Source organism: Sphaeramia orbicularis, chromosome 16 (assembly GCF_902148855.1).
Source record: "Sphaeramia orbicularis chromosome 16, fSphaOr1.1, whole genome shotgun sequence".
Taxonomy (NCBI): domain Eukaryota; kingdom Metazoa; phylum Chordata; class Actinopteri; order Kurtiformes; family Apogonidae; genus Sphaeramia; species Sphaeramia orbicularis.
The window spans coordinates 5,145,279-5,163,128 of record NC_043972.1 but is presented as its reverse complement, the minus strand read 5'-3'; the positions used below and the strand labels follow the sequence as shown (position 1 = coordinate 5,163,128).

At 40.4% G+C, this 17,850-nt stretch overlaps 1 protein-coding gene across 4 annotated transcripts in view; it reads left to right on the top strand.

Annotated features, from left to right (window-relative positions):
- ldlrad4b (low density lipoprotein receptor class A domain containing 4b) overlaps window positions 1-17,850 on the top strand; it is a 647,819-nt gene that overhangs the window by 559,672 nt on the left and 70,297 nt on the right. The window contains exon 1 of one of the 4 annotated variants that reach the window (XM_030159287.1): window positions 1,678-2,082. The exons of the other annotated variants lie outside the window; for them this stretch is intronic. Within the exon in view, the coding sequence (XP_030015147.1) occupies window positions 1,989-2,082 (94 nt within the window). The 5' untranslated portion in view covers window positions 1,678-1,988. Of the gene's footprint in view, window positions 1-1,677; window positions 2,083-17,850 lie in introns of those variants that run through there. 4 annotated transcript variants of the gene reach the window in all.

Here is a 17,850-nt window from a genome sequence, read left to right as displayed (position 1 = left end):
CTAACACTGTCAACTATTTGATAGTTTGTAGTGAATCTGCTCTGTTCTGCAGCCCTGAAATTTTCCGAATTGTGGATTTATTGTCTGATAATTAGACAGGCCACTTACAACAGGCTTCATTCTTGATGGTTAATACAGGGTGTCCCATAAGTCTCCATACATAGGAGACATAATACATTCCATACATATAAGGTTCTAACATGTATTTCTTTATATTTCTTCTTTATATTTCTTCAGCAGACACGCATTGAAATGTGTTCCCGACAAAATGGCAGTCATATAGAGCATATTATATAAATAAAAAATGGTTTATGTCAAGAAACGTTTATTTTTCCTATGTATGGAGACTTATGGGACACCCTGTAGAACGGTGTTACTTTGGTCAGAAGACACTGTTTACTTCTGTTTCCTTGTATTTATGTACAGGGTGGGGAAGCAAAATTTACAATATTTTGAGGCAGGGATTGAAAGACAGTGTATGACCAATTAGTTTATTGAAAGTCATGAGAATTTAAATCTTCAAATCATATTTTACTGTATTTCTAATGGTCTTGTTGTCTACCTCAAGTTCAATTGCCATTTTTCTCATGGATTTGGTTGGATCCTTTAGGATTTTGGATTTGAGAGCTTTAATAAAAGCTTTGTTACGTTTCTTGTTGCTTCCTCCATTTCCAGACTTTCTCGTAATAGTTTTGCTCATAGTCATTCTCTTCTTTCCGTTATAAACAGTCTTTATGGACACTCCAACTATTTTTGAAATCTCCTTTGGTGTGACGAGTGCATTCAGCAAATCACACACTCTTTGACGTTTGCTTTCCTGATTACTCATATGGGCAAAAGTTTCTGAAAAGGTATGGATAAAAGTGTTAGGTATGATTATGACATCAATATATGTTTGGTTTCAAAACAACTGACGTAGTGCCTGCTGAGAAAAAACAACTAAAATGTTCATTGTACATTTTGCTTCCCCACCCTGTACATTTCAAACTAGAAAAGCACTCGGAGAGCGCAGACCTCCGCCAAGCGCAAAAATTCCCCATATAATCGGTGATACAAATCCTACATTTATTTTTTAAAATAAAATCCGCCTTCTGGATCAGATCCGGATCAGCCTTTGAAATGTGATAGAGGACCCCATTGTCAATTCCTGAGTTAAATTTCATGAGTTTTGGTCCATAATTAAGCGAGATATTGGGAAACGAAAATTTTGGTCCCATTAAACACAATGTTAAAGAAAATTTCAAAGTGATCCAGAATCCAGGATTTCTTCCGGATCACCCCCAAAAGTTAATCATTTCTTCCTTATCCCATTTCCAACAAACCCTGATAAGTTCATCAAAATCTGTCCATAACTTTTTGAGTTATGTTGCACACTAACGGACAGACAAACAGACAGACAAACAAACCCTGGCAAAAACATAACCTCCTTGGCGGAGGTAATAAGTTAAAAGCCACTTCTTGCAACATGACTATTTTTATGAAGATGCTGGTTGAAACTGTTAAATGTTGTGACAGTTGTGACAAAAGTGCATGGCTTGCAAATAGTGGGATTTCCGTGGGCTCTTGAATGCAGCACGTCTGTGTCGTTGCGTCTGGCCCGCCTCCGGTGAGCCGCGATTGGTCGGGGCTACGGTCGGTCTGCGTGTGGGCGTGTCCTCGAGCCCGCTGTGTCTGCTCGGTTCGGCGGAGGGAGGACAGCTGCTCTGGGCGGCGGAGGAAGGAACGGAAAAAACTACACAATGCGATAACCGAAAAGGAACGGCCGGTCCCTAGTTCTCCTGCGAATTCACCGTCCGAGCCGCTCCGAGACGAATATGGCGTGATAAGAACCGAGGAAATTAAGTGCGAAAGTGTCGGGAGTTAGTGGTAGCGGCAGGCGGACTGTGCTGCCGCCGCTGCCTGGAAGTTTTCTGTTGTTTTCCCGTCGGGGGGCCCCGACGGTGGCGGCGGCTCTCTCCCCGGAGCGGTGTCCCGGTCTGCCCAGCCCCATGCAAAACCTAACGGCCCCTGGCGGCCCCGGCAACTCCAATGTCACCTGCTCCTGCAACTGCACCGCTTCCCAACCACAGGGAATGGAGATATGTGAGTATTATTATTATTATTATTATTATTAGAGTTGCGTTTTCCTCCTGACCTTAAAACAGACTTGAGTTGCTGCTTAATCCGTTTTATGTGACACTAGGACAAACAAATCAGACTTTAGTATATTCATCAAATTCTGCTCTCTGTTGTTTCCTGGGGAACAGACATTTTATTTTATTATTATTTTTTGTCTAGCTGAGGATTTTTTCTGCACGTCCTGTGGAAAACTTTATGAATTGTCTGGATTTTGCGTCTGGATTTGACCTATTTGACTTGTGCAGCACAATGCATTGGAGTTCCCAGCGACTCTTTCACACTTTATGCCTCCCAGTGTTCATTAATTATACATAGACACACTGAGCAAGTCCACTGTGAGATCAAGGTGAAAAATCGTCCAACTTTTATATAACACCAGACTTCAAAACATCAGGATTCAGCAGATAGTTGCAGCCTTCATTCATTGGGAGTGTGATTAAACTTTGCTGCTTGACTTTTTTTTTTTTTTTTTTTTCCTTGCCATATGGTTGGGTTTTATAGAATAGCAGGAGATTGAAGCCTTATAGGCCTGGTGGGCTGTGCATATGCTCTGAGGGATCACCACAGAGGGTTAAATAGTTTGCCTGTCAGCATAGACAGGAAACGCTGGAATGGTATGTTATGTCTGTCTGCCTTCTGAGCAGCCCAGAGAGAAACTATCATTATCAGCTCTGCCCTAATGCCGCTGACTGCTAGATCCACTGCAGATGTTCCTCTTTATGACTGAAGCAGACAGACACATAGACAGACAGACAGACAGACAAGCACATGCGGGCAGGCAGACAGGTAGAAATGCAGAGGAAGTGCATGTATCCAGTCTGACAGACAGACAGATAGACGAAGACAAATAAACAAGAGACGGGCACATAGCAGACATGCAGACAGGCGGTAGATTCATAACCAGGCTGCCAGACAAGTACTGACAGAAATATAAACAGAGATGCGGACGGACACATCTCAAAGCCAGACAGGCAGACATATTGACAGACAGACAGACAGACTCACAAACTACAGACGGACGGACAGAGTTACAGTGATGTGTAATTTCCATTGGGGCCATCGCCAGGCCTGGGCAACGTGAGGTGAACGCTGGATATTAGATTTAGATTTGGCAGCAGAGCATGGATGCGCTGACGCCACATTGTAACCAAGAAGTGTGTGTATGTGTGCGTTTGTCTGGCAGACGGACTGGTGTTCCACCATTCGTTTTCTGTGGCATCATCGTATCGCCGGCCAGGAAAAACTCACACACACTCAGACATGATCCGCAGACACACTGATACAACACACAGCCTAATTCCACTGGAATCCACCAGAACTGCCACAGACTTCCAAACTAATCAGACAAGCTTTGCTGCAAAAAAAAGAAAAAAAGTGTTGTTTGATACTTGTATTTAGTGTATTTATCTGCCGAGCATCTTTTAGAATATGCATGCGTCTGTGTTTGTCATTTGAATTAACACCGGCCTGTTATTTTCAATGCTTTTCTCATCATTTGAGCGTCTCACTAGTTAGAGGGGAGCTCCTTTCACAAGTGGTTTGAAATAGCTGTGTCCTACTGTAGTGGCCGTCTGGTTCTGAAAAGAGCTCTTGTTTGTTGGCTGTGTTGTCATGCAGACTCGGCAAGGCTGAATAATGTAGCTCATGCTTTGATGATTTCTCTGGCTGAAGAAAAGAGCTACAGTCTGGCTTTATTTTATTTTATTTCATTTTTTTTTTAAAAGCAGAGCGGGCGGTCCCACTGGTGTGTTTCCTCTTTATTCAAATGAGAAGGAAAATTGAAAGGGACTAAGAACATAGGAGGATCACAGCGCAGATGTGTCACAGCCAGGATCCCAACCTGAGCCTACACCGGGATTCGCATGTAGGATTTGAGAGACGGCGGACCTTTTAACAAGTGTCGTCTGGAGCCGTCGCTGTGTTTATATTCACTGAGCCGTGCGGTTATCTCTCGCTGTAGGTGTGGTATTATAAAGTCCTGAGGTCAAACACCATTACTTCATGCGCTCCTTGTACGTGACTGTACAGATATCAGGTGTTTTTCTGGTGTCATTTTTGACCCAGAGAGATATGTGTGAAGGTAAAGTCCTTCCAGCGTGACACCATAGGCAGGTCCTCTGCAAACATTTTCCACTCTTAAGTCATTTAATCTACTATTGACTCTCCGTCCTATCAGTGCCATCTTTCTTAAACAGGTGGGGAAATACTATATGCCAACTGTGTGAGGTCATTTCTCTTATGCCTAAAGCAAACACACCTTTTTCCTTTTTCAATCAGGACGTGTCATCATGATAGCTGTGCAGCGTTCATGGCAGAAGAATCCCCCGTGGAGAATCTTAACTGTTGAACAGGAACGAAATGTTGATGGTGTTACTTTTCGCAGAGCTTTTTTGAGAGAAAAGTCTGTAAGAATCTCCAACCTTTAGCTTGAGGTCAGTGAAGTCTGTTTTCAGAAGTCGAGTGTCAGACAAACACGAGAACTGCAAGTCAAATCACAAGTGAAAACTCGCAGAAAATGTTAAATATTAAAAAGCTTTAACTGAGTTTCAGCCCAGAGATTTGTTTATGTGTAGCAAGACCTTTCTTTCATAGTCTTCTACCCTTATTTGTTCCTTAATAGTTTGAGCTGCAGAGGTGTGGAACCGATGCTTTTCTGGCCAAAATTTGCAGCAAAGAGTTTCCCAAACCTTGCATCTAAAGTAGGCACTTGCAACAAATGATTATTTTCATCATTGATTAATTGTTCAGTCAAAAATAAAAACACAAAAACATCTTGTAAGACCCTGATGCGATGCCTCCTGAGTGCTTATTTTTTCCAATTCACTCCCCAGAAACTTATTAAATTGACTGACTTGAAGATGAAGAAAGTAAACAAATCTTCACGTTTAATGAGCTGAAAGCAAGCAAATTTGGACATTTTTGCCCAAAACATCCCCCTAAATAATGAGCTGATTATGAAATAGCATCAAAATAAGTAGTTTTCACTCAACTAATTGATTAAACATTTCAACTCTAATCGCAAATCTGAAGGGAATGCATTATTTTTGTGAGAAGTTGTTATAAGACTAGTTTTACATCTGCAGCTGCTTTGGGTTTGACAACTTCCAACATGCAAAAAACTTCTTAAATTATTTGATTTAATCTTTATTTACTCAAGCAGATGCAATGAGAATAGAATATGTTTTAAATGGGCAAAAGACAAGAAATTAAAGACACTTATAAGAATCATAAACAAATGGTAATAAAACTTTAACACTGAACACAGACTATCCACTACATTCACACTGCAGGTCATAATTCTTAATTTAGATTTTTTTTTTTGCTGAAATCCAATTTTTTTTTTTTTTTGCATGATTCTTCATATTATAATTCAAGTGCGATGCCATCAGACTTAAATGTGAACAGTTTATGGTCCTGAAGTGACGTCACACTGTATTTATGCAAGTAAATATGGATCTTTCCAGGTCCCACCTTCCTCACGTAATGTAAAATTTGTAAGAAATGCGACTAAACCGTTTACACTGAAGTCATATTGCAAAACATTAGATATGTATCCGATTTAGGACGACATATGAAAGTGGACTTTGTCTGATTTGAACCCAAAAAATCGCATTTGTGCTGTTCAGACTGTCATAAAAAAATCAGATATGAGTCACATATGGGCAAAAAAGTCAGATTTGGCAACGTGATATCATAACTCACGTAAATATACATGACACTTTTAATTAGCGTGTTGTCTGTACGCATTATAAGCATTCTGCGAGTATGTTCACGCCGTTATTAGCCCCCCCCATCCAACCTGAATCGATGCATCAAATACCGAGCACTTCAGGGTAGGGCTGCACTACAATGGAAAAAACTGACATTGCGATTTTTTAAAACCCTGCGATATGAAAAACTACTCAGGAGGATATGATAGTTATGTGGTGCTGACGTAAACAGTCAAACAAATTAGTTGTGTTACTTCTCGTTGTGCCTTGCACCTGTCGCCACAGAATTTTTCATCCTTCTTGTAGCCGAAATAATTCCAGATAATTGACGTTGCTTTTCTTTTTGGCACCAAGTCGTAGTTTTCGGTGATTTTCTCTTGTTGGTTGCTCATTTTTCGATGTTGTTACCAGCGACTCACTCCATGTGCAGGGGCGTGGTCTGCTTCGGCAAACTGATTAAGAACGATTGTGATTGGTGGATCGCTGCGTGTATTGTGTGTGCGTATTGCGCACAGGTACATTGCGATGACGATGCTCAAAGGATATATTGTGCAGCTCTAGATAGGGGTTAGGGTTATGTGAACCGGAGAACTTGGCGTACATTGAGACGCGATCAAATGGCACTGAATAACACGCAAAAGGTCGAAAATGCTTAGGTATAGCACATCAAATGCCATGAGAACTGGCGTGACATATAAGACCATTTATTGAGATCAGACTGGATTTGGGGCGCTTTTTACCTGCAGTGTGAACAAAAGACAGTATACTTTGATGAAGGAAGGTTTCTTGTCGGGTCCCACCTTCCCTAGCGCAAAATTGTGGCATCTGTCGCATTTCATTGGACTAAGTTGGATGAAATGGGGTGGGAGTTTATAAGTTATGTCTCTTCTCACCCCTTTTTGGATATGTATTATGTGTCTTATGTCTTATGTTTAAGTGTTTTGTTTATTTATTTTCTTCTGTTTTGACATTCATATTCGAAATAAATACAAAAATCAATCAATCAAATGTGCCATGATCGTCACGTATTCGATTTAGTGCCACATATGAAAGTGGTCTGGGTCCGATTTGTGCTGTTCAGACTGATATGAGCAAAAAGTGGGATTTGGGCCAGTTTTACCTCCAGTGTGAACATAGCATCAGTAGTCGCTGGACATCATTGGACATCTGCGCAAAACTTTACCGATATATACTAAACGTCGAAAAAACATAAGTGCATAATGTCGGTTTTTCCGTTAAATCACAAATGCGATGGTTTGTTTATTTATTATCGCGAGATGACACAAGAAGTCATTCCATAAACATGGCGACGAACGTAAATATGGTGTTGATTTACCGATATATTCATTATTATTATATATTACCCCTCTATCTCGCACTAAATTAAAAAATGACTGGGTTTCCTGGTGTGTCCGCACATACCGCGACATGTTTCTACTTCTTCTTCGCTTGTTGTAACATCCGTCAACATCCTGTCTTCTAATTCACCCGACTCTAGTTGCGAAAAAAAGGTCTTTCCATTGCAGTTTTGCGTGATATACTAATCGCGCTACGCCCGAAAAACCACCTCTTACTAGTGCAAAAACCTTTAATGGAAAAATTAGACTTTTGGCCAAATTGTCGCTTTTCCATTAGGTAAATTTTCATGCGCAAGTTATATATATTATGGAAAAGTGACTAATGACAGTACGCAGTTGAGGTAGTTCCACGATAAATATCCAGTGGGTTTAAGGCTTGTTAGATCGAAAACAGTACCGCTAAAGCTCCTCTAAAACTAGAAATCACTAGAAACCCCTCTGTATGGAATATTCCTAGAACATCTTTTGCATCTGACTCCTTAAGATGCACACATACAGCTCCATACCGCTCGCGTTTAGCCTCTCGGGAAAGGCTGGGGTCCATGTGTCGGAGACCCGAGCGGCCGCCTGCGTGTATGTGTATGTAACAGTTGGCCTGCAGCGGGGGCCAGCCAGCCAGACGGATGTAAACGGCCTGATCTGTAATCCTGTGTATGAGTGGTGTTAGTGTGTAGGTGGCAGCAGGGTCATCTGTCAACTACCTCAGGCCAAACACGCACACGGCTACTTGTTGACTCTCTCTCCGACACATACGCGGAGATGTACACATCGGCACGAGCACTCACATTTACACCTAGATATATGCACATACACACACACACATATACACACACACATACACATACACACACAGACAGCCACTCTCAGGCTCAGCCAATATTTACCCTGCAGTCTCCAGCCAGACAGCCAATCCAATCTCTTACTAAGCTCTTTGTTGTTTGTTTGGGCTTTTTGGGCTCTTTTTTTTTTTTGCGTCTTTTTTGTTTATGGAGGTGTTGTTGATTTGGAATTAGGTTTTTATTTAGTTTATTATTAATGAATTCTAATAATGAGCCTTGGAAGAAAAAAAAAAAAAAAAAAAAAAACAGACTTCAAACTCAACAGTGTGAATAGATATGGTGGGACCTTGGGGAAAGGAGTGGCAAAGACAAGCGAAAACAGAGCATTAAAGAAAACGAAATCTTTTTCTTTTTCTTCCAGACAGACTTTTTTCGCGATCAGTGCTTTAATTAATTTCACAGGGAATTTCTACAGTTGGTTAGTGTCTCTCAATGGAGCCTTATTTAGTCTGCCACCTCTCCTGAGCCGAGGGGTGAGAGCGGTGAACAGCGGTGGGTTTAGAAAGAGCTCCTTGTTTAACGTGAGGAGGGGGTGTCGCACCAAGACCCTGTGTTTTTTTTTTTTTTTTTTTAACACCGCCGAGCTGACCTGCACACGCACCAACACACCCACCTCGCCAAGTCATTAACGGCAAATGCATGTTTTCCTAATCACTTTAAGAGTCTCTGAAGGAGAGTTTGTGATGTATTGCTTTAATTTTCATGGTTTTCACAACTCGTGATGCGGAAGTCTAAATCTAGTTTTGGGGACTTTTTGGTGCTACTTGACGACAGTTTCACATACGATTATGGATCATTTTCATTGTAGCTCAAAGGGGAATCTATTTTTGTGTCTTGTGTATCACTGACTTTACAGATGTGGCTTCCAGAGCTGTAGCGACACTAGATTTTGTTTAGTCTTAATGTTGGGTTGAGTTGAAAGTGTGTTTTTTGCTGAGAGAAAACACTTGTTACAAAGAATACAGTACTGAGCAAAAGTCTGATTCCACTTTTATCTTTGTTGTTTTTCAGGGTTGAAATGAACATGCATATTTATTTCTCAGTCTCTTTTCTTCAGATACAACAAGAAAATACAGGGAATATGTGCACAGCCTTAAAACACAAACAAAAAACTGAACTAAATGTGTTGTCAAGGTTAAAGTCAGTATTTAGTTTGACCTCTGACCTCATGACAAGAAGCAGCACAAACAAGTAGAAACATCTGACATGTGTGGAATGAAACCAGGTATAAAACGTCAGAAAACTAATGATATAAATCTCATTTTGTCTGAATAAAAGGGTTAAAGACCTGTTAAGTGCGAAGGGAAGTCACACTAATTACGACCACTTTGGTTTAGAGAAGCTGTTTTTTTTCCCTGAAACGTGTTTTTCCTGCTGTACATACTTCACATATATCGGATATAGGATCTAAATACAGAGACTAAGAAATGCATATGTGTGGACATTAGAACTTTACTAAACCAACCAAGTACTGTATGTAATGGAGGGAGGGTATTTTGCAGTGTAACAGTAAACTTTATTGTCAAAAGATGAGACTGACTTGAGCAACCCGAACAAAAAAACTAATTAAAGTTGTCATGTTGCAGAAATTATACATGTAGATACTGATATAGCGAGCTTACCTAAAAGTATGTGAAATTGTCAAGGGAGAGGTGTATTTTTTGATTGACATTCACGCATTTGATGTTTGTCAGTGTAAAAGATAATTTTACAAGCCAAGAAAATCAGTTTCTGGCAAAGACAGTAAAGAAACATCTAGTTTTGTACTAAACCGCTCAGTGCGAGCCATGTTTGGTACATTTTACCTCAATCTTTGAGTACAAACACAAACAAGTATTAAAAGACTTGAAAGTCCCTCCAGTTCGGTCCTACTGAAGCTGCAGAAGTGTCTTCAGACTCTAAATAGATCGTGGATGATGATGTCACATCTGTATTTATGTATTTGCACTGTTTAATTGTTGACTTGTGAGATAATCTCTCAAAGCTGCGTATGATGTTCGTCACCAATTTTTTTTATCAAATCTATAAAACCCGAGTGATAGCCTAAGAATGAAGAATCCATTAGTCTTTCCGTGATTACGCACCTGAATCACTTCCCTCATGGTGAACAACTTCCAAGTGTCCATTTACATACCAAACCGAAACCTAAACGAAACCATCACTTGGGTTTTTTCTAAATTCCACGCAGCCGCAGTATGGCCGCAGTGGCGACCAACACGGAAACGGCTTCATTGCCTCTCGCTACTGCGGTTGCATGGAATTCTGAAAAAACCCGTGCGACGGTTTCGTTTAGGTTTCGGTTCAGATAAGAACCATGGAAAAAATACTGCAGTTCAGTCAGCAGCCGGAAACTAGTACTTTTTTTTTGATATTGCGCGGGTTACTCCGTCATTTATACATACGATGTTTGTCAGGTTAAAGCTGCGTATGGTGTTTGTCACCAATTTTTCATCAAATCTGTAAATCCTGAGTGATAGCCCAAGTATAACGAATCCGTTAGTCTTTTCGTGATTACGCACCTGAATCACTCCCCTCATGGTGAACAACTTCGAAGTGTACTCCAACATAAACAGTAGGGCTGCTCGATTATAGAAAAAAAAAATCACGATTATTTTAGCAATAATTGAAAATCACGATTATTAAAAACAATTATTTGTTAACCTTAAAGTTGTTTATTTTTTTCTTGCAAAACAATGTAAAATATACTCTTTAAACATAAATAAAGCTTTTAACCACTAAAACAAAGTATTTTCACTTTTGTACAAAACAAAAAAAGTCTTTGAATGCAAATAAGTGTACTGTAAATTCAAGTATGTTTCCTTTTGTAAACAAATAGTGCACTGTAATTAAACTGCTATAGACTTGCCATAGAACTGTAGCAATAAAAAAAAAAAAAAAAACCTCATGTAAAGTGCAAATTATAAATTCAAGTTTGTTCAATGTAGTATGAAACATAGTAAATTCAGTGGCGTGCTGTGAGGTTTCAGTTAAGGCCTTCTGTATACATCAGCCATCTAGAATACGCACGTTAGGGTTGAATGTAGGACGTTTCGGACTTGGACGTTTCGGCCTAGGATGTTCCGGACTAGGATGTTTCGGACTGCACTTTTGCAGTCCCTAACCCTAACCCTCGAAAGGCTGAAACGTTCTAGGCCGAAACGTCCGTGTCCGAAACGTCCGTCCACAGTTAGGGTTATACGTGTTAGGGTTAGGTTAATACGGGAGTTGCAGCATAAAGAGATTCGGAGACTGAAGATTGCATTGTGGACGAAGTTGTAGACGGAGTTGTTTTTATGTGTTTTACTTTTTCATAAGATTATGATAAAGGTGGCGGTGGTTAAACTTTAGATGGTTAAAAAGGTTTGTTGTGTTACCGGTCGGTGCAGACACAACTACAAAACACTTTCTGCACATGATGTGTTTTTGCTCTCCGTCTTCTTCATCAAACCCAAAGGGATTCCATACAATTGAATTTGACTTGCCTTTTTTGTTGTTTACCAAGCACTTTTGCTGTGATTCTCCTGCCATTGTTTCCAGACCGCTAGGTACAGCTTTCATTGTGAGGTGGACCTGCCGGCTAGCTGTTAGCTGTAGCTTAGAGGGGGGCAGGGCAGAGCAGCTCATGGTAGCTTGCGTGCGCATGAATTCAAAATTAATAATCGTTTTTTCTTGATTACATAATTTTTGTAATCGTTGCGTGTAATAATCGAAATTGTAATTGAATTTCGATTAATTGCACAGCCCTAATAAACGGTCCATTTGTTTACATCCCAAAATGAAACCGTCACTCGGGTTTTTTCGGAATTCCACGCAGCCCGCAGCCGCACCAAACACGGAAATGGCTTCATTGCCTCTTGCTACTGCGGCGATGTTGAATTCCGAAAAAACCCAAGCGACGGTTTTGTTTAGGTTTCGCTTTGGTTTGTAAATAAATAGACTGTTTATGGTGGAGTACACTTCGAAGCTGTTCACCATGAGGGAAGAGATTCAGGTGCGTAATCACGTAAAGACTAATGGATTCATGACACTTAGGCTATCACTCAGGTTTTACAAATTTGATGAAAAATCGGTGACGAATACCATCCACAGCCTTAACCCATAAAGACCCAGCGCTACTTTTGTGTCAGTTCCCTAATGACATTTTCTCTACATCTAACCTTTCTTATGTGATTAATCACCATTTATCATAATATTATCCTCTGTATTTTGCATTTTATCAGTATAAATCAGGTATTTTCCTGTATTTAATTTGTTGATTATTAAGATGTTCATAAAAGCTCAGATTAAAGTTCAGGGTTACTCTATCAAAAACAGAGAAAACTGCTGAAAAAGTGACTTTTTCAATAAAATATATCATTAACCCAACATAAACCAAATGTCTCCATCCACTGTCATTGATTCAACTCCATGGGTTTTAATGCTGAATCAATGTTGTAGAAGATGACGGTGTTTCCACAGTAACTACAGTAGAGCTGCAGCCGATTAATCAAATCAAAGTGATCAAAAAAAAAATCATTCAACCACAATTCTCCTGAATCAAAGCTTTGTTTCCTTCATTTCTCTGCTGTTAAACATTGGTTCCACTGTTGTGTTTCACACGGACGCTTATTGTGACGCACAAAGAAGCTTCAATTCAGGAAAACTGCAATAGGATATTTCCCTTCAATCAATTCGAGTTGATTAATCAAATTGTGACTTTTTGCTTTGGTTTCAAGCACCCAATCGATTAATCGGTTGCAGCTCTAAACTACGGCGACTCTGAAAGCCAAAATGGGTCATATCTGATGACCATGACAAGATGAAAAACTGCATTTTACACCAATTATTGACATGTATTGATAGGATTAGTGAATCAACCTGTATTAAACAGTTTAGATCAGTGGATGGTTTTGGTCGGTGATGGATGTTTGGGTCTTTTTGGGTTAAAATGACAAACAACATGTGTGTAAATGATGGAATAATCCACACAATATTTAAAAAAGTTACTCGTTTCCCACCTGTGACTGAACTGCAGTATTTTTTTCCCATGGTTCTCAGCTGGTCCAGGCTTCATCTCCATACGAACCAGTAAAACAGTCAGGTTCTAGTTGATCTGAAGAACTCTTTTTGTGTCGTGATATTGGCGAGCAGACAATAGTGAGGTGACAGGAAATGAAGAGTGCCGGTTAAGTAGGTTTAAAGCAGCTTAGAGGCGGCTGTCTCGGCCTTTGACTTGGGAGGGCGTCACTGTTTGTTCAGCGTGGCTTAAAAACACACTTACTTTCTATCAGCGTCTGTCTCGCCGCTGTTTCTTCTCTAATGGAACTTCACATCTCGTCTTAACTTCGGTGGCGCGATCCGCTTTTACCGACGATGCAGGAGCTGCGTTTTGATCTCGGTCGCCGCTTTCATCTTTTACTTAAAGTGGAAGGAGTCTTTGAAACTGAACACGTTGAATTGTTCAGGTGAAGATGTGTTTTTTTTTTTTTTCTTCTTCTTTTTGGGTTGAAGCTACAGTATGTGCTTGATGTGCGACTTTCCTTGTTTGTTTGGGCTGAATGTGTCATTGTCTCACACTAACGTCCAGGATGTTAAACCAAACACTGTGTCATGTCAAGGCGTCGGGGCCAGGATTCGTCATGGCCTTTTGTGTTTTTTTTGCGGGTTTTCTTCTCTTTTTGCTTTAAATCAACTTAACCACCGTTCACTGTTTTTTTTGGGTTTTTTTTTTTTCGTCTTACCCCCACTGCTGTGTTACGTTGCGTTTTCAGAATCAAACTGACAACCCTCGGAGGTAGAAAAAGCAGCCCAGGAGCAGCTTAGTTTAGTTCCGAGGAGCGGGTCAAGTTGAGGAAACCACGTCCGGAGTCGGAAGCAGACAAAAGGTCAATCCCGGTGTCCTTCCACTTGTCCCGGCAGCACCTTCGCCCGCTCGGTGCTCCAACCCTGGCAGCATTCAGATCCTCGTCACCGGCTGCCGGGACTCCCTTTGTGTCTAGATTCTGCACCCCCAACCCCAGAATCACACACACATACATAGACCTCCTCCCTTAGTTCCCAAAATGCCCTTGGGACCAGGGCAGATTTGTAGTCCTAGTGTGTTTGAAGACAGGCCATCCGTCAAGTGTGTGCGCGCTAGTGGGGGGTGGTTAGTAGTCTGCTGTCTCGGTCAACATCTATTTACACACAGCTCCACTGTCTGAGATGCTAAAGAGCTCCGGTGAATGAATCAGCCCCGCTGTCTGCTGCTCGTCTCATGACTCCAGGTCTGCAGACATGGACGGGACATATTACAGTCAATCAACATGCTGCCCTCCAGACGCACGTTGGCAGACAGTACACAAGCACGCCATGCCTTTTTTTTTTTTTTTTTTTTTGCCTTGTAGCCAATTTGTTTTTCCCAGCGTTCAGACAAATGAAATGCTCGGCGTGTTTATTACTTTGCAAACCCCGTCTTACCGCATGTCTCGTCTCCGTCCTCGCATAAAACAAAGCAGCGATTATTGCTTTGAAATTACAAATGCTGCTGTACATCATATGAAAAAAAAAAAAAAAAAAAAAAAAATTGGGGAAAAAAAAAAAATCTGTCCCGCCTGCTGTTTGTCAGATTTTGGGTAATCCGTTTGTTTATGTGAACAGGAACACCCAGACAGTAGAATAATCACATGTCTCTTCAAGTGGTATTCAGGGTTTTTCTTGGATTTTGAAGAGGCTTAGGTGAAGTTTCCAGTGGGGTGGCGCTGGCGTGGGGGCGGCTGGGAGGACCGTACACTCTGTAGGGTGGAGGTAATACCCAGCTTGGAGGCGGAAGCCGTACGTTAAGAGGAATTCACAAAGCAAAGCCTTAAAAATCCGTAGACCGTGGAAATATTTTGCGTGTCGTTCAGAATAAAACACTCACAGGATCATCTGATGCTCCGGCCTGCGTCGCACACTTTACACTAACACGTTAATAAGATGAGATCTGTGACACTGTGATTATTCTTCTGTGTTATTTAAGTCAGCGACCGTTGGTGGAAACACATTACTTAACCCGTCACCGCTGATAACTGCACTTTAAGGAAATGATGCAGAAAGAAGCGGTTTACCTGCCGTCGTCTCCGCTGTTTGTTCTAAACTCATCTAAGACTGTTTTAGATCAAATCGGTCTGTCGCAAAGGCCTGTTTGGTGTTACGAAAGCACAAATAGCAGGACATTGCTGTTGTTACAGAAGAAAAGTGATCAATAAGTAGCTAGCACGGCCGACACTAATATGTATTCTGGTGCTTATGGCAAAGATTTCTGTCCGGTCAAACAAATCAAGTACCTACTTACCTCTGCACATATGTATTGTACAGTATACTTTGTCTTGGTTCATTCTACAGATGTTTTCTTACTCTTGCACTTCTTTCCATGTCTGCTTTGCTATTGCACGATTAGCCTATTTATGTGTTTATTTTTTCTTTTTTTCCTCCTCTCTCTTCTTCTCTCTTTCTTCTTCCTTCTTTCATATCTTATTCTTATTCCAGGAAATGTTTTTGTACTTTTAGAATGTAAGTCCACTTTTATGTATTTGGCTCTAACTGTTCAGTCTGAGCAAACTTTTCTTTTTTTTTTTAAGGAGTATATTTATTAAATTTTCATTTTTCAAAACAAAACAACTCAGCGCCACACTCCAAACAAAAATAGAAATTTACAGTCAGCGTAGAGACAGATTCCCATCACGTTCGTATCTATGTAATATCATAAAAGTCCATTTAAGAGCAGACGAAAGCTCGAGACAGAACTGAGGATACATTTCCTTCAGTATAGTCCGAGAAGGGTTTCCAAATGCGGTTGAATATGTCAGTCTCAGCAATTTTTTCTTTTCTATATCATTTCTATAGCTGTCATGTTTCCTTCCGGTGTCTTAGTGCTTCGTAATCTACGCGATGTTTTATTATGTTGGTCGTTTGTCCAGGACAACAGATGGAAAGTAGCTTTTCTGCTAAATCTGGTGCATGCATCTTGTTTTTTGCAACTAATGCCAATGCACACCGTCCTGTAACTAAATAAATAAATACAAAATAAATACAAATACAATCGGAGGATCTGATAGTGTTTGTGAAGGCCTATAGTGGATTAAGCCTGACAGAGCAGCGCGTAGTTAACGTCATACGACCAAAATAACCAGCTAAATAACTTTTTGCCTTGCTGCTAGCATACTTTCTACCCAAGAGAAACATGACTCTAATCTTGTATGTGGTGCCGGATGGGAATATGACCAGAGTTTGATGTTATCATGTTTGTCAGATGTAGAGATGTTCCATGAGTCCAGGCCTCTTCTCTTTACGACATCCTCAGCGTACTTAAGGCTCAGTGATTAAATTTTTTTTCCTTTAAATGCCACAAAATTCGTAACCAATCAGTTTAAATGCCTGGATCTTACATCTGCTTTTACCCAAAAGTTGTTTACTGCTATAAGTAGACACTGATCATGTGTGCATGATTTAACCAACTGCTCCTGTGGAGAAGAGTCGTACTTGCTGCTGTTTTTAATTGCCTGAATATAGCTCCTGTTATGTGTCAAATTGACAAGGAATCATGTGTTGCCTAGCACCGCTAAGATGTCGCTCAGTGCAAAAAAACAAAAAAAAACAACACAGTTTGACTGGAACCTGAGCTGCAACAAAGACAAAGCGATGCGGCGTAACTTCATGTACTTAGGTTAGGTTAAGGAAAATTTGTACTTAGCCGTAATTTGCGTGACTCATCCTCACAGACATGTACGGCACTAAGCTCCACTTAGGCCGAGTTCAGCCCAGATGTGAGCAAAAACCACATGAAATGCACTTTCTGTAAATTGGATCCAAACGGCATTCAGTGGAGGTTTGAGATGAGATTCAAGTCAGATTTCTACGCTCAGACTTCAAAATGTCGCAACGCAACCCACGATGACGACGTCAAAGCTGCAGTGACAGAAACGCTGAGCAGAACCCATGCTGCTACTTGCACAGATACCAAAATAAACTGTCTGCTGGAGCTTTGGGAGAGGCTTCAGCACAGGCAGAGACGGAGGGAACCTGCCTTATAAGACACTTTATCAAGAGAGAAGCTGCAGCGGAAGTTGGAACTGAATCTGAAAAGTCAAAACACAGACGTTAAGGATGGCAATAATAGACGTGGAACTGGTTATACTGATGATGTTTAGAGCAGGGGTGTCAAACTCAGTTTAGTTCAGGGGTCACATTCAGCCTAATTTGATCTGCAGTGGGCCGGACCAGTAAAATAATAACAGTATAAAAAGTCAAATTCTATTCTGATCAGGTTTACATCTACAAAGTTTCCTTAAAAATCTGAATAACATGAACAACTTGAATTGTCTTAAGAAAAACAAGTGCAATTTTAACAATATTCTGCCTCGGTTTATCAGTTTATCATTTACACATGTGCGTTACAGTCACACAAAACACTTAGTAACAGGCAGAATTTTGGTAAAATTGCATTTGCTTTTCTTAAGACATTTCCATTTGTTCATATTTGTTCGGGTTATTCATGTTTTTTGTAAAAGTATAGTTTGGTAATGTAAACATTTTCATGTAATTTTACTTTTTTGCAGCAAAAACTAAAATAAATTTGGGGTTGTCATTATTTATAGGTTATTAGGATAATATTTTACTGGTTCTGACCCACTTGAAATCTAATTGGTCTGTATGTGGAACCTGAATTACAATGATTTTGACACCATTGATTGTTAATATCTAAAGTGTAATTTTTTGCATTTCATAAATTCATCCCGCGGGCCGGATTTGGCCCCCGGGCCGCATGTTTGACACCTGTGGTTTAGAGTCTTTTTTTGAACATCTGATTCACCTGCAGTCTGAACA